The sequence below is a fragment of the Opisthocomus hoazin genome, chromosome 28, assembly GCF_030867145.1.
Source record: "Opisthocomus hoazin isolate bOpiHoa1 chromosome 28, bOpiHoa1.hap1, whole genome shotgun sequence".
NCBI lineage: Eukaryota > Metazoa > Chordata > Aves > Opisthocomiformes > Opisthocomidae > Opisthocomus > Opisthocomus hoazin.
Genome location: NC_134441.1, coordinates 2,876,411 through 2,900,462, shown reverse-complemented (window position 1 = coordinate 2,900,462; position 24,052 = coordinate 2,876,411). Strand labels below are relative to the sequence as shown.

General features: G+C 46.6%; 1 protein-coding gene across 4 annotated transcripts in view; it reads right to left on the bottom strand.

The window, feature by feature from the left end:
• The window catches only part of GFPT1 (glutamine--fructose-6-phosphate transaminase 1), a 54,246-nt gene that overhangs the window by 7,169 nt on the left and 23,025 nt on the right, over nt 1-24,052 (bottom strand). For 3 of the 4 annotated variants that reach the window (XM_075444859.1, XM_075444856.1, XM_075444858.1), the window contains exons 9-18: nt 20,105-20,210; nt 18,695-18,858; nt 18,172-18,267; nt 17,767-17,864; nt 16,523-16,643; nt 15,442-15,599; nt 13,393-13,507; nt 12,970-13,097; nt 12,069-12,236; nt 11,575-11,736 (exon numbers count right to left, since the gene is read on the bottom strand). In XM_075444859.1, the coding sequence (XP_075300974.1) occupies nt 11,575-11,736; nt 12,069-12,236; nt 12,970-13,097; nt 13,393-13,507; nt 15,442-15,599; nt 16,523-16,643; nt 17,767-17,864; nt 18,172-18,267; nt 18,695-18,858; nt 20,105-20,210 (1,316 nt within the window). Of the gene's footprint in view, nt 1-6,687; nt 10,985-11,574; nt 11,737-12,068; nt 12,237-12,969; nt 13,098-13,392; nt 13,508-15,441; nt 15,600-16,522; nt 16,644-17,766; nt 17,865-18,171; nt 18,268-18,694; nt 18,859-20,104; nt 20,211-24,052 lie in introns of those variants that run through there. The other variant, XM_075444857.1, reaches the window with a different exon arrangement.

Sequence of the window (24,052 nt, the reverse complement as noted above, 5' to 3'; positions counted from 1 at the left end):
GATGGGGGAGTTAATCCTTGCTCTCAAAGGATTAACTCATCTCAAAGGATGATGTAGTGTAGCTCCGCTTCCCTTTCTTGCCTACCTGTTAACGACTAGGGAGGCTAATGCTACCTCCTCTGCGCCTGTGGGACCGCCGTGGGAGTTCGCAAATAGCTGTGCAGCCCTACGGGGGAGCTGGGTGTTTGTGAATCAGAGATTGTATTTCTGGGACACCTACACATAGGTACTGTCGAAACATGCTGGGCAGGCTGGAAACTGGGGCGTTTGCTGCAAGTCCAGCATGAAACTGCTCTGCTCTTGGCTGCTGTTTCTCTGTGAAACAATCTTGCACTGGGCCTCTGGTAAAGCTGTGGCTCTGAAGGGACCAAGAGTCAGGGGCATGAACTTCCAAACTCGTTTGGGTGAAGGCAGGTACCGACAGCGTAATTAGCAGTGTTGGCTACAGGCTCTGTGACAGGTTGGGCACTGCTGTGAAACTGCCCGTGGGTCATGCAGGACCCCTCGCTTTGGGCTTTTCTACCCATTTCCATTCTGGGAAGCAGCATCCACCCAGGCTACATGATCTTAGGGGCAGCTGTAGTTCTTCCTCTGTTTTTTCCAGCCATAGAATAATGGTGGATATTTCCTTTTGGAACAGGACTTTATATAGTGCTTTCCATAGTCACTGAAATTTCAAGCAGAAAATGTCAAAGACTGTGGCATTCCCAGCCCTTGTCCCAACTGAACGTTTCCCTGCTTGTTCCTACTCATGAGAAAAGTGTTTCTTAGCTAACATTTCCACGGTGTTAAAGCCCAGGTCTTGCTGCAGTTCTCTTTTTTTCCTATGCTAGTAGCAACCACCCACATCTACTCAAGAGCAGTTTTTCTCAGAGCTGTGACCAGTGTACCTCCAGTTACCCACAACCCCCTGGCTGCTGGCTTGCTATAAACCAGCTGCTCGCATCCAGCTGGTGCATTACATTAAAGACAGCTACAAATAAATTACTTGCTTTACTGCTTTTCCATGTAGGCATTGGCCATGATACCACTTGGACACATGGTAACCCAAACCGGAGGGGTAAAGTGATGAGATACTGAACACTTCTTAGAGAGATGTGACAGATTTTAAGCTGCAGCAGGCTTAGGAGCAGGTTTGAGCTCTTGCTTTGTCTTGCCTACACACCAGGAGCTGTGTCTTACTGTCAGTGGCACCTTACACTGCTCAAAGTGGCATCTAGTGACTGAACAATAACCTTCACATCTAGATTAGCAGGGGAAAGGACAGATGTCCTTTTCTGGATCCAGCAGTGACTGGAGGAGAAATGATTGCTCCCAGGCCTCTGCCTCCTTCCCCTTTCAGGAGATACCTGTCCTTTGGCTTCACCAAGGTGAGACCCAGCCTGCAGGCACTCCCTGAGCCCATTCCTGCCCTCTCACAGCTACAATACCAAAGCCTGGGACCGTGACAAGCCCTTCTTCCTGGCTGGCGGCACCTGGAGGGGAATGAGGGGCCGATGGCTTCAGTCCCTCATGATCCCTACCCCAACTCTTGTGTCCATACAGCCCTGCCGCAAAAATTCCTTCCTAGCCCCAGCTGCTCCACTTGCAAGTAGGTGCCTTTGTGGGTTAGCTCATGTCAGCCTCGAGACCCACCTGCCCCCTGCCTTACTTGGATGTGGTCCTGCAGGGACAGTCCTCGAGGCAATTAATTCAGCCTACATTTTAAGCCCTGTCATGAGCTCTTCCTGAAGGCCATCTGCCAGTTATGCTAAGAGCGATGACGTGGCCGTTCTGTAGGCTCAAGCCTGACCTATGAAGAAGAGGGGGTTGAGGACTCCTGTTCTCCTTCAGCAACACGATCAGTGAGGGGTGTAATACACATTCACAGAAACCTATGACTCCTCACGGTGTGGTTCAGTGGGAGTTCTTCCTGCATGCGTAATTCCCAGCTTTATGCAACCCTGAAATCCCCCATAAATTCCACCTGGTGATGGCTGGCACCACTGGCTTGATGTTAGGTTAGCAGGGAGGTCGCCCTCTGAACACAAACGTCCTGTCTTGATGTGGGGCTTGTGTGTCTTGAGTTTTCCCCAGGTGGACCAGTTGAAGCTATTTGGGTAAAAGAGAATTTTAATTTTCAGCAGTGTTTCTGGCTGAGCTTGGAAGAGATGTCTTCCTGAGGACAGGAGATGCTGCAAAAAATGCGAGAAGGAATGCAAGTCCCTGCCACAGTTTACAGCAGAGGGAACCAGCCGGTGACCACAGGGGCCACGCTGTCTGTTCTGGTAGTCCTCTTGCACTGATCTCGTGGCAGGGCTGCAAGTGCTGGAGAGGAGGTTTTGTAGCTCAAGCTGGGTTTTCGCAGGGTGGTGTGCCAGTAGCCATACGCTGACAGCCCTGAAGGGTGGCTTTGTCTGGGAAACCAACTTCAGGCACATCCTCAGGGTTTGCCAATGCGACACGAGTCAGCCTGTGCACGCAGGCAGCGTCTTGCCAAATACTGGGTGCTAGAAGGCACCTGGTTGTGAGATTGAGGAAGGTTTGTTCAAGTGGCAACTGGCATCAGAAGGGAGGAGAGGCGGCGGTGCCTTCCTAGTAAGGACTCACTGGTGTGTGTGGTGCCACCGAAGTGGAGAAGCTGCTGGAGCACGCCGTCCTCCGCAGCACTCTTGTGTCCCGTGCACCGCTCTTCTGGGGATGCAGAGGCCCGTTGAGGCAGAGCTGGCACATCTGCTGCCAGCCCGCTCCAGCCGGGAGGCTCCTGCGCATCGCCTGCCGCTGGCCACACGCTCTCATGTAGTGCAGGTTAATTCTGGGCAGAAACCGGGACAGGCAGAAATGAGAGGAGCAGGGAGGCTTTAGCTGCGTCCCATGTAGGTCTGCCGGTTGTTCCCGTTAGCAGGAGCTGCAGCGTCACTTTGGTACAGCCAAGGTGCAGGGTCTGCCTGTGCAGGGTGGTTTTCTGCTTAACAAGGTCTTTGGGCGCCCTCCTCCCGCTCGGAACGCGCTGCCGCCCGTCCTGCACACGGTCTGAACGCATCTCCCGACGCACGGGAGCCCTTGGGAGCCTAATTGGCCTCTAGCTCTGCGCTGTGGTGGTATTGCGAGCGTCTCCAGTGCGTCTGGGCTCACCGCCGCTTTCAGGATCCTGTGTTAAAGTAATGCTGCTGCTCGCTGTCCAGACATGGGCTAGCAGCTTGTTTGTTTAAACTTGTTTCCATAGGAATTTGTAAGGACCATGGGAACATATTTTATTTGACCTAAACAATGAAGAATGAGACTGAGGAGGGGGGAAGGAGTCCCATCACGTCTGATTTGTGGATCTGATTTTTCTCTTAGGCTGGGTAACCTCTTCAGCACTGACTGGACCAGCTTGGCAAGTCAGCTTGCTTTTTTTCTTCTCCTTTGTGTTTTCAAATGCCTGCAATGTATTCCAATCAGCTGATAAATGCACGGAAACAGGTCAGAAATAGCCTCTCTTTAACCACGCAGGGCAGCGTTTGGGTCAGGCTTGCAGTAGTTCAGAAGCCCTGTTTTTATGTCTGAGCTGGAGCTGAGGAAGCCATGGTCCAAGTGCAAGCGCAGGCTGTGCCTCCGATGGCAGGGAATGACCTCGGCTGTCTCTGCAGTCTCTCTGGCTCCGTGTCTGACTGCCACTAAAGCAGTACCCAAGGATTTGCCCTCTTGCTGCTTTGGGAAAGGGCAGCGATGCTTTCCTGTCTGATAAATGGAACGCATAAGGCTGCGCAGAGCGATGTGGGCTCCTGACGGGAAGGTTGGGCTGGCCTCGGGCAGCGTGGGCAGAGACTGCACAGGGAAGTGTAACGGAGACGGGAGATGAAGCCGAGCCGCTGCAGCATGTTGCTTGTTGGACCTTCCAAGCTGCAGGAGCTGGAAAAGTGGCGAGGCAGAAATAGACGTAATAGCAGCAAGGAGATGCTGGCAGAGCAGCCGAGCAAGGAGGGGGTGTGGGCAACAGGGAAGGCAGCTACTCAACAGTGGAACTGGCCGGGATGCTCCACTGAGGTGAATTTCCATAGCCGTACAGCGTTTTTTAATGTTTCCCAGGAAGGCCCGTCAGCTGTCACCAAAGCTAAGGCCCGTAACTCCCCCTCGTTAATACTCTGAATGCCAAGGGGTGCTGCTAGGGCGCTGCACCGTGATGCTGTGGGGCTGGTGAAACCAGCAGGAGCTCAGGACCCACGAGCTCAACAGGTCGGGCTGTCGGCTCGGTAACGGTGAGCTGCCCTGACAGCTTTGTGCTCTCTGCTGCCGGTCTCTGTACAAAAGAGGGGTTGTTCATTGGCTTTGTGTATCTTCAGACCACCGCAATGAGTGTGGCTGGCTGCTTTCTTAGGGGAAAAAGATTAGAAAACAGGTTTTACCGTTTTCTGAAGTGGTGTAAGGGATGGTCGCTTTTCTCAAGCCAAGAAGTGCGGTCTGTGCACACCCAGCTGCCCTGCGCAGCAGATCATGCTGTAAGGATGGCTCCACTGCTGCTTGGTGTCTCTGTGAAACAGCACCCTGGTAACTGGGAGTCAGTTTTTCAGGAAAAACATCCTCTCCTTGTTCTATGTCCAGCAGAAATGTTGCAGCAAAACCATTTTCTTTCCATACTTGTTCATGTCCAAAAGGCCTCTGGGGCAAGAATTCCCCGTAGCATACGCTACGGACTGCTGCTTCTCCATCTCACAATGACCTGAGAACTGGCTTTTTTCGTGGGGGCAGGTGGCATTGCTGTAATCCCAGGCGCTACATGGGTGTTTTCTGTGCAAGCAGTTATTGTACGGGGCTACAAGCGTGCTCTGCAGTGGTGAAAAACAGTTCACCAGGGAGCAAGAGGAGAACAAGGTGTTGAGTACACACCGTTCCCAGGCCCTTGGCTATGCACAGTACTCCTGCAAGCAAGGGTGCGCACTGCTTTAGGGCAGAAAAGGTAAATACAGGTAAATTAAAGAAACTTGCATGAATGTGTTGAAGGCCACGCGCTGTGGAAGCGTGTGAAGGGTGAATGTCAGGAAGCAGGTTGCCCTAGAGGGGCCTAAGAGCACGCTGGAGCAGGCGATCTGTTGAAATTTATTCAAACCAAATGCTTATGCCCTTCTGTAAATCTCACTTAGCTTCTGGGAGCTTATTTATCTTCAAATGTCGTATTGTGCAAGACCAACTCTATGCGGGATTGAAGAGTTTCTGTGCAAAGGGCCTGGGGGTGCCTTTGCTCCTTGTTTTACTGTTTTTAGTCCCATCAGGATTTAAGGAAATGGCTTTCTTGCAACTACAGCTCAGGACCGACTTGCAACGGACCCGGGATGTGTCCCTTTGCATTTGTCTGCTCACTGCTCTTTTTACTAGTTTAAATGAAATGCGCTGTATAACGCGTGTGCTTAGATGGCCCAGACAGCAAAACGAGCAAACGAGCACCCTAGCAGTGTAGTTACCTGGGGCAGTACAGCTCCCTCGCTCCTCAGAGTATGGTGCTTGGAATGGATTAAGGAAAGGGGGGGTCCCGTCTCCCCTCCCCGGCGTGGCTGGAAATGCAGCCAGCCCTGTGGCAGCAGCTGACGAGAATCTCAGCTCTGGGCTTTGCAGCGTGCGGGCTTGGGCTGCATGAGAGCCTGGAGGGCAGTGCAGCCCCGGAGCCACTTCGGGCAGGTTCTGCACACAGCCAGCCTTCCATGCCGAGTCGTGGCAATACGCCCTGCTCCTTTAGTGGCCTGAGCAGATGTGACCTACAGCTGCGACAACGAAAGCCTAAAGCTTTGAGCTGTTTGACCCGTTCGTGTTTGTGACCATGATACAAGCTAGCACTGCTGTTTATTCGTGCAGCTCAGAGCAAGCGAAAGCAGACCGTCTTGCTCCCAGCTTCTGCACAGGCACCGACTTTGATGGGGATGCTAAGGATGTACGCGCATTGTTTCGAGGCAATAAGCCTTAAAAAGCAGCCTCGTGACCTTTTAATACTGGTACTTGTATAGAAAAGGTGTTTGTGAGAAGAGCAAGTCCAAGCTGCTCACTTTATCTAGTAAAATAAGCGATTGTGTTTGATATTCTTCCCCTGGAGAGGTGAAGGTCCCTGAGGAAATTAATCCATGAATGGCTCCGACTGGAGGAGGGGTGGAATTTCAGACAGTCTTTCATCATTGTGGGTTTCGCTTACAAAGTTATCCAGGCATTTTTTAGACATGAACAATCTCTAAGCCCCCAGCTGTTGTCTTACAGGAACGTGCCCTTAACTGTACCGTCTCAGCCTCTGTCGTAGTCCTCCACTGCTGAGCTCGCTAAGCAGCCTGTCTGTGCCTTACAGGTTTCTTCCTTGAAAAAGAAACTGTGGGTTTCGAAAGTCATGGACTGCATTTAATATTCACTAAGCATGGGGCGCGTATGGGTTGTGCTGACTGTGATTTTGGTTTGCCTGGTGACAGAAGAGTGGTAGTTAAACGAGAATGAAGGTGCACAAGGTAATAGCGACTGCTCTGCCTTAGGGGGATTTTATGGGCTTTCTTCTTTGTGTTAGTGGTGAAATCGGGGCTAGGAAAGGGCAATTGAAATATATTCTATCATCTCAGACATCAAAAAAAGCCTGGCCGGTTAGGAGAGCGGGGAGTTTAAGCCCTGTGTTTTTCTGCTTTGTACATACTGCCCTGAACTTTCATAGCAGTTACCTATTCTTAAAGGGATTTAACTAAAGACCAGTAATTCCATGTGTTTAATGTAGGGCACTTGATTTTATTCAAAGGGCGAGATACAAAAAAGTAAGCAAAAAGACAAAACCCAAATTATAAAACACTACAGACAGAAGTAAGACATCTTCTGCGTACAGCACACAACAGGAAACAAGATACAGACTGGTCCCCACAAACTAAGCCAGCTGGGTATGTACAGGCAGAGGCAAACAGATCTAGAAGGGAAGAAATGGTGATATTTGCCACTTCAAATATCTATTTACTTCAACTGAATTGAAGGCAAATCATTTTCTTTCCTTTTGTTCAAACCAAATACTTCTTTGTTTCTTCTTCGTCCCGTTTCTGATGTAGAGGAGGGACTCCATGCTTTGAGGCAGGTTTGGTACGTTCAGGTAGGATCTAAAATTAGCCACAGCTAAACACTGACGTGCTGCTTCAAGCACCGCAGTTCAGTCCCTCCCGCCATCCGCCCCGTTGCTGCCAGGCACCTACTCGTAGTGCCAGGGCCACTGGGCACAGCCAGCGAGGGGAAAGCCTAATTTTGCACCAACGTGTTGGTCTTCCTTACGCCTTCAGATGTTTCAATCTGCAGCTTAACCAAACCCAGTGTGTCTAGGCTAGGCTTAAGGCTCCCAACTGAGCATGCTCGCGCGTCGTGTCATATCCACGGGCTCCCTCCCACTTGACTCGGAATGCGTTGTCTGTGCGAACTTTTCTGCTCCTTCAGTACGGAGGGGTTGAGACTTCACAAGCGCGGGGGTCAAGGCAGCCTCCTGGCTGGAAGGGCGTCCCCGGGTTAGCAGCACGTAATAACTACCTTCAAGTCAGCAAGACCGTGCTAAAAAGGAGCCGGCGTTTGCCATGTCATCGTTGCACCTTACAGGGACCAGGCTACCCCAGTCTGGTTTGGGCTCTGTGTAAGAATACGCACAGAGACGGTACTTGCTCATCTGACAAACTCAGGAAAGAACTGTCTATGGCCTCTCTGCAGTAGAGCTAAGAGGGAAGACCCTTTCTGACAGAAGTATATTCCATGTACAGCTTAATTTCCTACTATGTGTCGAGTAACCTTACTAGCAGGATGGAATTTATCTGAGATCTGTTGGGCAGAAACAACATGTGCTGAGCCTGAGGTTCTGTGGTCTCTGGTAATTAAAAAACCCTAAAACCTGCGGGCGTGCGCTTCCCTTTAAGCCTCCGTAGACATAGATGAGGAAAACGGTTACTGAAATCAAAATAAATTCTGACAAAAGTACGCAGCAATGGGCAGCTGCTATTCCCAATGGCAAAGGCCTTTATCTGTATTTACCTGTGGCTCAATTTTAGTGACAGGGCGACTGAATTTTTAAACACCTCAGTTAGGAAGGAGGGAATTTTACTGGCTCAGTAAGCAAAACATTCATTTTGAAGAGCAAAAGACTGACTGGCTGTTAATAAATATCACGAGACATTCTAAAAGTTTTCTAAGGAAAAGAGAAACATCATCTGTTCATCGAAATGCAACACATCTAGACAAAATGAGGTAAGGAAAGCTAAGAGGAGTCCTTTATACATTCTCACTTCACACAGGCATGGCAATTAACGACGAGATGCTTCACGGGTTCCCTACCATGCTCATCAGAGAAATTCTTCATAGCAAGTGTGCTCCATAGCATTCTTTGATATTAAGCATTACAACGGGCAGCAGCCCAGTTAGTTGCAAGCAGCGACTAAACCTCTGTTTGGGCAGGCAGTGTTCTGTACACTTCAGGCAGGTTGCTGGCAACTCGCAGAACGCAGGGGGTGAACACTACCTTTACTTCTGACAAATGAGGAATCTGTCATGAGTTTTAATGCCTTCAATTACAAAGAATAAGGATTTGTCTGTCACAGAATAAAAACCAAATAGCTCAGCAATAGCTGTACAGTTACACCCGACGTCAGAGTGTCAGACAATGTTTCTAACTTAGACTCCTGTTCTTTGGTCCTCTTTGTATACAACTTACTTTCATAAATATTTAACAGCTTGCATTATCGAACATTTACTGAATAGCAACTTGTATTTTAACAGGGATGTCTGCCATCCTGGTTGCTAGGAGACTCGGTAGGCTAGCGGACAGTCATCTGCATAAGGCTAGGTAAAAGCAATGCTTGCTGCTTTTCTTCTGAGTGGAATAGGAGAAAAAGATCTTAAAATAATTCTCTTGCAGGGTCCCATGCTAACGACAGCACAGGATGGGATGCTGTAAGTCCTTGTGCTGGGGTGGGGGGGGATACAGGGGGAGAGCCCTGCCTTGGTGCCAGCCCTCCAGGCACAGTTTCTCTTAAGCAAGCCGAGCAGCAGGAGGAGGAAGAGGAACTGGCTTCAAATTGTTAGCACTGAACACACATTATTTTCTCCTTAAGGACAAGAATCGTCTTCAAACAAAGCAGGGAAGTCCACTGGTCATGTTTAGGCAGAGGCACCTAACTGTTTTGAGTCAGCGCCTCATAAGCAAATGCTGTACCAATGAAACGCAGTATTTACTACTTTGTTCTTAAACAGACACTGGCAGCACAATGCATTCATAAATTGTCTGAATACAATGTATTGAAAAATGTATATATATTGGTTTTGAAAAGCTATTTCCAGGCACGCAGCATTTCACTCTCATAATAAAACTGAGCCTTGAGATGATACTGAACTGAAGGTAAATAGTTGCTGCGGGTTTATATAAAGTAGAATGGCTACAGACACAGACTTTGGAAACACTCGGTCTGAGCAGTCATCTTCCGTTGCACGAGTCGGCCTGGATTACTGCCGCTCACCAGCGGTCACCCTGTGCAAGGAGAACCGGGCTGCAGAGGGCAGCGGACAGTCCCTGAGCAATGCGTGTCTTAAAGCAATTTTTCAGGGGCAGTAAGGGACCTGGAATATTCACCAGCACTTGGCAAGCATTGCTTTACGCCTTGCTGCGTGTTTGTCTTTTTATGGTGCGTGTGTAAACTAATTCAAAACCCATCAAGCTGGTAGGAAATTTACCTTTTGGCATTAGGAAATACATAACTAACTGCCCTTTAATGACTTTGAAAAAGTCAGTGTGAAGTCTTGAAGGCATATTTTCTGTGTCACTTCTGATTCTCTGCAAGCTTGTTATAAAACTATTACCAAGGTATGTATTTCTGTCGTGTCTATTGAGCCTTTTTTATCCCCTCTGATTTTAAACCAGCTGAATTTGACACAAGTCACATACAGACTGCTCCTAAATAAACCAGAACCCATGCTTTTGTGAAGGGACTTTGGCTAACGTAGTAAGCCTCAGAAAGGGAGCGCTAGTGCTGTCTCTGGCCGAGAGATACAGGGTTAGAAACGTTCTTCTGCGCGCTCCGACTAGGAAGTGACCCGCAGTAGTTTAAGGCCGGTTCCTTAGGATGCGTTTAGAGTGCCAGAGTGCTCAGTTCAAGGGGAAAAACCCTCAACACAGGAAGACTTGTTTAAACAAAAACAACAACAAAATAAAACCAACAGCAACAACAAACCACCAGCACAAACTGAGCACTGTTCCTGTTCCTCTCTTCTCCCCCACTCTGGTAAGCATCCACAGCGAGTCAGCCACCGCTTCCGTTTACACTCGAAGGCCGGAGCCCCACTGTCTTCCTGGGCACAACTACAGGGATATGCTGGTGTTACGCAGTGCGTTGCGGCCCACCGAGTCTACGAGATTGTCACTTGCTAGGTATTTGGCTTAGATAAAATCCTTCTGAAGCAACATTCTTTTGTTAGCACATTGCCCATGTGCCTAAAATTTAGGAGGTTGCCACAGGTCAGTTGAATTCCCTTTTGTACGTGAGGCAGAAATTGTTTACAGTTTCATTCACTGCTGAAGTATCTGCACAAGCATGACCAGTAACACCTCCTGTTCCAGTTGTATGTTCTGGTATCCTGCTTCACTGCCTGAGAGCATGACAGGTAATTCATTCAATGGTTCCTCATCAACACTTGGAATGAGCCACACTGGATAAGAAACATTATCTTAAAGTGGAGGGCCCCTTACCTAGAAGACTCAGTACTCTTTAAAGAAAACCATTTAACATCTTTCATGGAAGTCTATTGTTCAAAAAAACCCAAAGCTATTGACGTAGCATGTGGAATCAATTTGACAATCACTAATGTAATGGAATTACGGTGATCTTGTACACAAACAATGATTTGCCAAAAATAAGATTTACCTAGGGGACTTTAAAATCAAGTTATTTTGGTACCAAAAAAAGTCTTTCATTTAATTCCCCTTTGCCCCTATGATTCAGATGATCTTTCACTCTACAGTTACGGACTTGGCCAGATTTCTTGGAAAATCAACCTGCAGAGAGGGAGGAGAAAGAACACGCTTGTGAGTATTTACACACTTTGTGTAGAACTTTGTAATGTGTGGAATATGTTTGTTCTGTGTTTAAATTTGAAACAATTAATTTAGGACAATCGGTGCAGAACAAGTCCATGAACCTAATTGTTACGACTCCTCTGTCAAGAGCTAAGGAGTTGGTCCCTTTAGTCTACGTTGTCACAGCCCTCAAAAGGTCACGGTGAGAAAAGGTGGAGGCCAGTGTCTGTATTAAGATCAAACACCTACCACAAACAGACTCTGTTTGTCAAACAACTTTCTGCGGGTTGGTACCTTCCTTCTCGCTGCCTAGCAGCCCTCCAGACACTGTACGCTTCTGCCAAACACAGACACTTCTCCAAACTCAAGCTGCACCGGACACGGCCAAGCGACTGGACTGCGTTCACGTCATGAGAAGCCTCTGCGATTGCCAGGTCTACTGTTTAACCTCCAGTAGCTCGAGGAATTACAGAGACAACCCCCACAGGCTTCCAGCATCACCCAACGCATCTTTTCCAGCTCTGCAGGTAGCAAACCCGAGTGCGGAAGGGAAGGAATACCGTACTCACATCATATCCTCTGAGAACTGCGAGATGGAAAGCCAGAAGCTGAAGGGGAATAACGCTCAGGATCCCCTGCAGACAGTCCACTGAATGGGGAACTTTGATCGTTCTTTTGTTGTTCTTAATTGTCTCAATGTCCTCCTTGTCACAAATCACGACAGGTCGCCCCTGCAACAAAGGGGAATGTTGAAGAAAAACAGGTCTGGAAGGTTCTTTACTGACTTCTGTTCAGAGCACCAGTGACAAGAACTTTTTATTTAAAATTTAGAACAGAACAGCTTAGCATCCCATGGGCATCCCTGTAGCATATTTTAAGGGGTAAACAAACCACACCAGGCTTTTGCAATTTGCTGCAAAAATTGCACTTGAAATGCCCAGAATAGCACTGAATTCACATTTTAGGCAGTGACAATAGAGGCAAATAGTTTGGGAGCCCTGTAAACTGCTTTTGTATTAAAAGCAACATTTCTAATGCACTGTAAACTTTTACAGGTACTTACTTGCCGTGCGATGACCTGCTGGAGAGCATTCTGGCACTTGGCATATGTATGGTCTCTCATGATGATCATGATAACGGGCATGAGTTTGTCCACCAGCGCGAGAGGGCCGTGCTTCAGCTCGCCTGCCAATATCCCTTCGGAGTGCATGTAGGTAATTTCTTTAATTTTCTAGATGGGGAAAAAGTCATTCATAAAGCTTTCAGCAAACCTGTAATTTTTTTTTTAACCATCTCTGTGGGTTCTTCCACTTTGTAACTTTGTAAAAATGTGTTCTGTCTCCCCTCAGATCCAGTATGTAGCCAAGCCAGCCTGGAGACCTAGACCCAAGTAGTGCACCTGGGCTGAGCCACTCGCAGGCCATCAACACTTAAGAGCTCTAACACCAGCCCCACCACAGGCCTTATGATTTGCCACCAGCCAACACATCTCTCATCACAGGAATCTCCTAACCAAAGAGGACACGTTTGCATGTCAATGAGCAACAACACTTACAAGAACAGGATCTCCTCAAAGGTAAAAAACCACAATATGCAAGCTTTAGAAAGTACCTGCTGAGATTTGGATGCTGAGCAGTCCTGAAAATGCCACCCCAGCAGTTGCAAGAACTGATTTTATTCAGGTGCCTAGTCTGTCACAGCAAAGCACTCCCAGTGTGAATGTGGAAAATACACCCTCACAACCCACTGCAGCCTGTGGCTGTTACATGACTTGGGTACCTTTAGGTGGAAGTCTCAGCAGCGTTACGGTGAGCTTTAGCTATTTGACCCCGTATGCCAGCCAACATTACGGAGCTGTTAGCTCCTTTTAAAACAACTCGTAGCCGTGTGGCGCTTCCTGTGCTCAAATCTGAAGTCCAGAGGTAAGTGCATTTGAACCAGCTTTAAATACAGAAATCTCTTACCAAAGCTCCCTCGAGACATGTAGCGTAATGGTAGCCACGTCCCATGATGAGAACAGACTTCTGATGGTATAGCTCTGTGGCCAGTTTCTGGATCTCATCATCCATGCTCAGCACTTCTTTAATTAAGTCTAGAAGGAAAGACAAGAATTCAAGCTGCGTGCGCTCTCAAACGATACACACTGTTTATATTTCATTTATACAGATGCAGTGACTTTCCTAACAATTGCACTCGATATTTTAATAGCCCAGTTTAGTGGTCTGAAGGCATTAGAGAGAAGGTGGTTGCAAAAATTATTGCTAATAGCCATGTTGCACATATCTGATCCCCTCGGTCTCTCAAACGCGAAGTTCAGGCACTGCTGAAGTTCGCCTGCACTACTGAGTTTCCCTTGGCAAGATACAATAAAGGCAGCAGTTTCCTACCTGGCAGTCCCTTTAGGCCACGCATGATTTCCTTGCGCCTTTCCTGCATAGAAATTCTGTCATCGCACATCATCAGAGCGAACATCACCAAGGAGACAAACTGGCTGGTATAGGCCTAATCAGGCAGGGGAGAGAGAGGGAGAGAAAACACGTCATTAAGACAGTAAGCAGTTGTCACCTACTATGTAAAATCCTCAGACTAGCTGTTGACTTTGTTCTTAACATGGTACTGAATGGCAGCTTTTGTTCCAATTAAGTAGGAAAGATGGACGTGAAATTCACAGGGCAAATCTCATTTGGGCAAATCTCAAATGGAGGTGTGGAATGGCACAAACTCCTTATACTCCAAGAGATTAAGATACAACAAGCAAAATCGAGTATTTCTAAGATTCCGTGGTGACTATTAAAACCTATTTTGTGACCGTACCTATGTCCTCCTTTACTGCAAGTAAATGCTGAAAACCCTGAAGATGGGCAGAGCCACTGACTGGCGATGTGCAGTGGAAGCGCGCCACTAACACCTGGCCATCGCAACGGGACAGCTAGCTGCAATTTTTTTGGACTGCATTCAAGGAAGACAAAGGTGGCTGAAAAGGTAAATGATTTCCCACCCCTCTGGTTTAAGAACAGATTCTGAACCATTCACCTCGGCAGGGCTCCATATTTGTCTAAAAGACCATCATGACTGGTGTCACTGACTTTGGGGAAGAATCATCTGCACAGGCAAGTAAAATTAGTGGTCGCAATAAAGCAGTTCTATTCGCAAGGCCATTTGAGGCATGCTATCAAACAGCTACTGCAAAGCCAAGCCTCTGCAGCCCTTGTAAGACAAGTCTTACGAAACGCTCTGTGTGTGGTGGCAGCCTGGGATTGAAGTTGTTTAGGAATAAGATTAAGGTTTGTAGCATTTCTGTCCCTTCCTAAACAACGATCAAACAAACTTACACGTTGCTATATTGGAGATTTAAATAACTCTGAAGGAATCTAGAAAAGCTTCGGTTGTGCTGGCGGAGTTTGATATGGAACGGATCTGCTTTGTTTTGGTGCAGCTGAAGGTTACAGAGGTAAAGAGCAGCACTCAGTCATGCTAACAGAGCTTGGGTGGTTTATATTATGTTCTCAAAATGAAGTTCTGGACAACAGTAGGGCAGAATCTTTTCAAGTTCATATTTCATATACGCACAACTCTGGTAACTCCCCACATCACCAGAGAGCAAATGCCATTTTCAGTTACCTCCAAACTGTAATGTTGGCTGTGTGAAAACAACCCAGGGACAAACAACTCGTTCAAGAGCTTCTTGTAAGAGACTCATGAATTTTCCATGATCAAATTCCCCAATGAACTATTAAACTCAAATGTGGTTTTTGGCTGAATTTATGTAACAGATTGACATCATCTCGCCTCTAAATATAACTAAATCAAAGCAGATTTCACCAGCAGAAGCACTTCATCAAAATGAAATGCAGCAAGGCAAGTTATTTTACACTGTTATCACGCGTAGCCAGATGCATCAACCATGGAATAACTCTGTTAGGTGGACACAGATAGCGCTTTTCTGTAAAAGACCATCCCCGCATTTGCCAAAAGTATCGTTTTAATATCCCACTTTCTTTAGTAAAGCGATGCCATTAAGGGCAGTTACATGCGGTCAAAGTTTCCATAATCTTGTCTTTTAATTTCCTTTTTGATCTTTGGGCCTTCGTTTAATCTGAGTCTGCACCTCAAGACAAATGATGGAACAGGAGAGAATTCTTGCCTTTTGGGGATTTCTTCCCTCTGAGACCCCTTTGTTTGCAGTGTTTAATATTGCTTCCTTATAATAGTTTGTTTATGAAAAAAAAGCCCTTTGCAAGATACAAGAAAATGAATAGTGTTGCTGGGCACATGGTCCTTAACTACACAACCATCAACAGCAACCAGTAAAAAGGGAACAGAAAGCATTTAACAGGGGACCCACACTATAGCAAACACCTTCAGGGAGAGTTTCAGTAGTAATAATAATAATAATAATAATAATAATCAGTGAGGTCTGTAAACTTGTGACTTACCTTGGTACTGGCAACCCCAATCTCTGGCCCTGCGTTGATATGGACGCCACAGTCTGTCTCTCGTGATATAGAGCTGCCAACGGTGTTCGTTATTCCCACGGTTAAGGCTCCTCTCTCTTTGCAGTACCGAAGACCCATCAAAGTATCTGCCGTCTCACCTGAAAAGACAGGCAGTGACAGTGCTGCATGCCGTGTCGGTTACCACTGTCACCACCGATGTAAAACTGCGGTGATTTCCCAATTAGAATCTCAGCGGTTTGTATCTGTTGTTATTTCAGCCCCAGCACACTGCGTTTTAACCCTAAAAAGCAGATAGTGAAATCCAGAAAACACAAAACCTAGCAAAAGTACTTGGTGCAAGGAAAAGTTCTGCTATGGTTACCAGGGAAAAAAAAGAAAAAAAAAAAAGGCAGTTCGAGTGTACCTTCTTTAACAAAACCAACTTTCTTCCTTCCCCTGGTTAAGAAAAATTCACCCAGGGCAGGGTGGGGTCAGGGGAAAGCCTGTGTGAGGGCTCCGGACACAGCCCAGCTGAAGCGTACAGTGGGTGCAATTGTCCTTCAAAATATTTTGAATGCAATACACATCACTTTTTTTTTTTAATGTTTAAGTGTGTCTTTTATCTCATATTCCATTCCAAGGTGGTTGTATTTTTTGATACTTGTGTGTAATAGTTTCATTTTTTCTATGGATCCAATCCACCACGTAGCTCAGTATTTGGTAGCCCTTTAACTACAGAACTGAAAATACTCAACAGAAACTATCAAGCTGCCTTTCCCCAGAGCTCGGCAGCATTTTTTTAGTCTGTTGATTGATGGAGTATTTCCCCACAGAGAAAGGAAACAAAACTACTGTTACCATATGCAAGACTCAGCGAAACAAAATCCTGCACCAGCACGCAGATGGACAGGAGGAGAACCGCTCTATTTTTTCCCCATCTCGAGTACGCGCGTGCCAGTCCCCTCTCTCACGCGTACCACGTGCCAGCCTACAGGCAGGCGCAAGGATCTGCTGCGTTTCCCTCCCAGGCTACCATTTACCGGGAAGAGGGGAGCGAGTGGGTGGCACAGCGAGACTGTACCTGACTGGCTGATGAAAAAGCAAACGTCGTCTCTGAAGACAGGGGTGTTTCTGTCCAAGAAGTCACTGGCTAGTTCAACCATTACAGGTAATTCGGTCAGTTCTTCCAGAACCTGACGCGTCTGGTAAAAGGAGATGTCAGGAAGTGGCATATTACATCGTGTTTGAAAAGCCAAGTGTCTGGAGTACAAAAAAGCCTTCTAGTTGCCACACGCTGGAAAATATGACTATCAAAATACCATGTGAAAAGGAGTGCTGGATTATATTTTAATTACTCAGTATACCCACACTCGAGTCACACAACTACTCCTGTGAAAAGCGACCCTGCTTTTGGCACCACAAAAAGCCTGTGAGACCAACTCCTCCCTCACACGTAGCTTGTTCTTAAGTCTCAGTTATTATATAACACTCTGTGTATTTGATATAATATGGGGTGTCCTTCTATCAGACTGTAACTTCTATTCCTGAAGAACTCGGAAACCACCACCTGCATCCAGGCCAAGCCAGAAACTTGTTCTGGCTAGCTGATGGGTTACTGTTAACATTATCTTACAGAGCTAGCCAACAGGAAGAAAAAAAAAAATGTTCTTTTCTGGTCCTTGTAAATCAGTGAACATAGCTGTGTGTTGCAGCTTTTCTGAGAGAAGCTAAAGAATTCCTCTGTGGAGTTGTGGAGTACTTTTAGTTGCAACATTATGGGCTGCCAAGCTACAATCTAGAAAGGCTTCATCTACAGACATCGCATTTTAACCAATGATTAGGTCAGACTCTGACAAAACAAAGTCAGGCGTCGGCCGTACGCACAGCCGGGCCTTCTGTAAGGTGCAAAGCAAAACCTCCTCGCTGCACTGGGCAAGCGCAGAGACTCCTCTAAGCGGGTGCCATGGCTGTCCCCTTAAAGAGCGAAGGAGGAAATCCTGTGGCTCATGGCAGCCCCTACCTTGCTGCAGCATTTGCATTCTGCTCTTGCACTGTCTCTTCCCCTGCCAACTGTCTTTTATGACAGAGCAGGTTTGTTTTTTAAAGCTTTCCATAGCAATAAAAGTCACAGGCAACATTTTCCTAAGTAGTCAAGTTCTTCAGCTTTTATTTCCCACTGCTGTTGCTGGTGAATTGAAAGTCTGGCATGTGCAGCTTTCAACAGGGTCTTCATTCATCGGTGTGCACTGGAATCAATCAGTAACCTGCTCGACACGCAATAGTGTGCCCGCTGTTCGATTTTAGCTACAGGTCGCAACCACTTACCGCTACTCCAGCATGGTAACTTGTCCCACAAGCAATAAGGATTAAACGACGACACCTCTGAATCTCCTTAATGTGATCCTTCAGCCCACCGAGATTCACTGAAAGGAAGATTCAGAGAGAAAAATTAGTCTGGCCAGGCAGCAGAAATTCTCCAGATACTGGTGCCGTCACCCAGCCTGTTACAATCTCCATCAACCACTTTGCAAAAAAATACCTAACATCACAAAAAGTAATCTTGCCACCAGCGCATGTAATTGTGCAAGCACTCCCTGTGAGACACACACCTCATCTTACACCAGCCTGTTTTAATCTCCCATGTCATCACCTACTTCCTCCTCTCTAACTACTGTGAATAACCACTAGACACTGAGCTGTCAAAAATAAAGGGGGCTTAATCTCAATTACCAGTGTAGTCATCAAAGTTGACCCTTCCTCTCATCGTGTTAACGACAGATTCTGGCTGTTCAAAAATTTCCTTCTGCATAAATGAGCTGAAGTTACCTACAAAAGAAACAAAACAAATGAGAACAGTTTAAATTACCTCCTGGTAATTTACATCTTCCCTGTGTATACCGGGAAAAGCTTGGACCCGAGTCGCTAAGAGGCCAGGTACCAGTCAGAGATTATTAAACCGATACTTCTTTTTCTGCCAGAGCATCAGCTCATTGTGAGGGCTAGATTCACGTTACTAGAGTGAGTCAGTGAAGGGTCAGATCCAGAGTGGCAAGCCTGCTAGGGATCCATCTCGGGAAACACAGATGCCTCCAAGCAGGAGGCAAAATCCTCAGCCCCCTCTGATGTACGTGGCCCTGCTCTTCAGACAGGGATTGGAGCAGATGACCTCCAGAGGTCTTCTTCAACCTGACTTATTCTGTGACTCCAGAGAGGACCTGTGCATCTAACGCAGGTGACATCCAAAAGATTTTACCCTTCATAATCTGCTGAAGTTCCATCTGCAGGGTTTGGACGGCGCGTCCAGGGTGATCGCCTGCTGTGCGTTTAATCCGGTGGATGGAAAGACGGCCATCGACCACAGCTGCTACATCATCATCTTCAAGGAAAATCACTCTGTTGGTATGCTCAATGACAGCACTATAAAAGCATACACCATTTGCCATAAGACATTATTCCTCACAGAAGGATGAGGGCTGCAGCCCCATTTATAATCCAACATACAGCTTTTGAGGCAAGAAAGTTACTCATTTCAATGGAATTTCTTTTAAAATGAGTGCTGTAAAGTACATTTCCACACTGCCAATATAACTGGATTTTTTCCACCTACCTCATTATTAGTTTCAGTGCCTGCTTTAAGAAGAAACTCTGAATTCCTCAGACCAAGCAGCATGTGCAGCAACGTGATCTAACCCCTGGGAGCTAGAGAGTGCAGGTCAGGAAGACAGTAATTTGCCCTAGCACACACAGGGTGCTCGACTGTAGGTGCAGATTCCTCCCTTGGTTTGTCCAGCGCTAAGCCATCATCCCTCCCTGCATCTCATTTCCCCATCTGTAAAACTGGGGACAGCCTGGCCACCTGCTGAAGTACTCCGAGATCTGCTTCGAAGCACTCCAACAATTAGGTACTCCTGAATACCTGCCCTGCCTGCAGTTTACTCGGGGAATGTCAGTACTGGAATTACCAGTGGGGTTTAAAACCTCCGACCGGGATTTAGTCTGTACTCTCTCTTAGTTGAACATACCCAGCTGTGCTGAAATACAGCGGCTCCCTACTTCAGCAGCTTTTGTTCTGACCCCGGGCATGTCACTGAGCAGCTCTCTAAAATCAGAACACGTCAGGGTGTCCCAAGACTCTCCAAAACGCTCTGACGAGAAGAGCTGCAGAACCCAACCAGTTTCTGGAACAAGTATTCAGTTCCCTAACGTAGAGAAAACCAAAAGTTCTGGCAAGGCTGCTGCCATGTCAGTCTTTCCTCCCTCTGCTGGGATTAAAATAAACCACCTTTGATGAGAAAGGATTTGCATGTGTGCAGCGATCCCTGGAGAACCAACACAGTTCTCCTGATAATTAGAATCTGCCCTATTAATTTAGGCCAGTGTTCTCTCAGGCTTCCTATCAGTCACCTCTGGAATCTTATTAACAGATGTGCTCGAAGAAGGGTAACACCACCACTCCAAAGCCAGTTTTCATCTCTGCAACAGAAACTCCCATCTAACCCACCTCTCTCTCTTCCAGAGCCACCTCTAACTAATGTTTGTGAAGTAATGGCCAGATATACATCGTTTACTGTTACTCATAAAGAAACCACAGCCTCCCCATCTCTTGGTCAAGGCTTTAAACAGCGTATTCTTATAGACACTAAAAGATACTGAAAAATATTACCTAGCGTCGGAAGCAAAGTAGTACTCCACAGCTTTCTCCTCAACAGGGAAAAGGCAGGTGGTGCTGTCAACACGAGACAGGTTGCAGCTTCCCTTCTTGTCTTTACCTAGAAGACACGAGGATTAGGAACCGCACGCGCTGCCAGATCTGGACCGCAGCCGCGATGTCAGTCTCAGCCAGAGGTCCCAAGGCACAGTATCAACATGAAGCACTATTTTCATCACGGGGAGCGGTCGCCGTAAATTTAACAGCGACGATGGGTGAGCGCAGCATAGCAGCACTGGCATTATTGTGCCCTTTCTCCGTTTGCTTGCAAGGTTTGTATGTGCTTTTGAATTACATCTGCAAGTGTAATGTTAGCAGAGAGTTTTAAGTTTAGAAGAAAATATCAGTAAAAATTAAAAAGAAAGTTTATGCGTGGCTCCACTAGGAAAAGAGAATTCAAGCTGCTTTATGAGTGGTCACATTTACCAATGTTTTCCGAGTGGAATCTCCCCTGTTTATAATTCTAAGTTTCTCTGTACTCCTGTTTCACTAACTTTGCTGAGGCTTTCAGAAATCGAGCAGGATTGCTCCTCTGTTGTCAACTATTCCCAGCACTGGGTGAAATTCTTTCAGAGCTGCCACCTGTGCAACCACACAGTTCCACGGAGCACCGGCAGCTGTAACCCAAACCTATTTCTGTCTGGCTGAGCTAGCGTGTTCAGACACAGATCAGGAAGTACATGATTAAGTCCTCAGCGTTGTTCCTGAGCTATCAAATACAACCACCTCAGTCTGATCCAAAAACTGTACAGCTGGCAAACTGCTGCGAGCCTTACGCTGCTGCCAGGGAAGTATCTCGGTGTGCTGAAGGACACAGGGCTGAGAGTCAACTTCTGAAAAACTTGTACTAAGCCTTAAAAAAGTTCTGTATTTCACCAGGGATCCTTTCTGAAGCACTCTGGCAATTCCCAATACTCTGTCATCCTCTGCCTTCTCTTTAACTGCAGAAAACACTCCTCAGTGGCGAAGCTCATCAGGAATGCAGATGAGGACCAAAACACCCACTGCTCAGCACTGACCTCGAACACAATCATTTGCCAGTCATTGCGCATGGTAGAGGGGGTGGGGGTGGATTCCTCAGCTTTTCTAGCAAAACGTGACTATTCCTGAAGAATAACAGCACTGAAGTTACTCTATTTATAGCTTTATTCCATAAGCTCTAACGTTGTGTTTCACCTACTGGATACCGATCTGATTCAGTGATGTAAGCAGAGCTCATGATGTTTAGATTTATACTTCTGTAAATGAAAATGTAAAGAAAAAAATACTGCTTTCATGTTGACACTCATAAGAAGGTTCCACTCAGCCAACAATTTAGAGCCCTCCGCTTCAGTGATTAATTCGGGAAATGAGGAAAACAACTGCGTTGTGGTGGAGTTGACAGAGGACAGACTGATTTGCTGTTGAGATAGGACAGAGCAAAGGTGTTAGTGGCCATGTGCCGACAGAAGCATCCATACTTGATCAAAACATGCAAATTTTGTTTCTCAAAATACAACATTTCCCTGCATTGACTTTACTATGTTGCATTGCTTTCCTGTGTTACAGATTCTGCACTGAGCTGTGGCTGGAACATGTTCTCAGTGCGCACATACATGTGCACCGTACGTGTATCTCCCCAAGGAGGGACTGAAGTCACAGTGAGTATCATCAGCCAGGTGTGGTTGTTCTGTTACCTATGGATTTGTCCACAGACTGTCCATTTATCTACAGAGAACCTGGATCGCTGCTCTACAGCCCCCACCTCCCATTTACTAGAATATAGAAGCAAGCAGAAGTAGTTTTTTAATCTTTTCCCTTCTACATCAAAGAATAGAGACAGCACAGAGAATTAGCACAGGTATAGTAGAAACTGGGCAGGGGGTAAGGGGGTGGTACGTTTTGAGTATATTTTGCTACCACCTCACTCTGTACTGTGACAGTGCTCAGCATACAGCAGTTCTGCAAAGGTCCTACAGCACCAGTTAACAGAGCTGCTGCTTAATAGATTCATCCGCACTTCCTTGTGCGGCATTAAAGCCTTGGCTTCTGTCAGGGGTGTTTTCAGATGACAGCACTGTACAGCTCATGAAACAAGGACTATAGCCAAAGATTCTCTAAATCTACACCTTTCACATGGTCCATTTTTCAGAAAAGCCCTGGTGCCACTGAAAGCTGAGGGACTTGGGTTCTCAAAACCCACAGGAATCACCCCGACTTCAGAATTTCACTCTAAACACTCCACACTGACTTACGAGAGATACATTTGGTAAAACTTGGATTCAGGTGAACCAGGTCCCGACAGGGAACAGGCACAGTTCACCTTCCAACAAACTGAGCTTTGTGTCCCCTCTGGCAAAAGCGCAGATTCCACCGCTGAGCTGTCAGTGCCCGAGGCCACCATCTGCTGAGTGTGGGATCACATTTATTTACAGTAGCTAAGAATCAGATCCTCTCCTCTGACAGAAAAGCGCTCTCCTGCTTCTGATGAGAACTTCACAGAATCATTAATCATAGAATCATTAGGGTTGGAAAAGACCTCTAAGATCATCAAGTCCAAGTGTCAAACTTAGTTCATCACATCACATATGATGGGTTACGCTTTAAAAAAATCAAGTACTTAAGGGGAATCATTAAAAATGGCTCACCCTGATAAATGAGCAAAGGGAAGTAAGCTCCAGCCTCAGGTCAGCCTTACTGCTTCCGCCAGAAGCTGCCCTGCCCTCAGGAGGGAGCACCTAGCTCTGCGACAGGCTGAACTCCGGCGGGGATTCTGGAGAATGCTTGCGTCGGGATTATTAGCAGCCTCCTAACGGGGTTCACTGTTTTTTGGGGTCGTTTTTTTAAGGTAATTTGCTGTTTCCTTCTGGACTCAGAGCTGCAGGGAGCACGCAGCACCACCTGCACCAAGTCACCAATCTGGCGCGTACGCTAGCGTTATGTCAGAGTATTTGAAATGGGATGGGTGGCTTCTCCTGGGTGTTGCTCATGGCGTTTCTGATCAACAAGGAATTCTGATTATCCCACTTGTTTCACTACACTACACGGAAAGCAATAACCACATAGTAAAGAGACAATGTGTATTTCTCTCATTTATGATTCCTTTCCTAAAGAACTGGAGGATTTGTCTGACATTTCAAGTCTTAGATTTTCTCTGGTAGGCACCTTCCTCCATTTTTATGGATATTCCATCAAAAGAATGATCCATACATTGTACGGCTGAAAGTGTAATTGGAAAAAAAAACACACTTCAGACAATCAGTGAAAAAAAAAAAGTGTTAAGACATACATTAAGGATAACTGCTAATTGTCCAACATCAACCAAGAGCAGACCAAGCTTACTGGGACTGGTTCTTGGCGTTACACTGCTATCGCTGGCAGCACCGTCGGGGAGCAGCGCTGCCCCTGCTCCCTGCGGTGCTTCCAGAACCAGCCCTGTGCCCGGTAACCGAACGGGTTCAGACTCCTCTGACAACGCTAAACTACAGGGTAATTCTTAGCCACTTTTCATTTTCAAGGGTGTAACCATGTGTCTACGGTGGTAAAACACACATGTGAGAAAGACGGGTGGACAACATCAGTACGGATCGCCACACGAAGGGTAACAGCACTTCACTATTAAAAAATTATACTGGGGGGCAGGGGAAAGGTTTGTGACGGTGAAGGCCTACAGCCTGCAAAGCACGGTCACTTCTGGTCTTGAAAACAGCCAAGTCCATGAATGCCAACACGCCACACACAAAATACCAACTGAAGTATCTAAGTTTAACGATACTGCTGACCATACTGAACTGTTCAGTTCTATTTCATTCTATTCCACTGCGTTAAGATGTATTTTCCTTGCAACCACTGGACATTAAAGCTTTGATTATAAAACTAGGGACCAACTTGAGGTATACGGTGGTATAGCATATGATTAAAAAC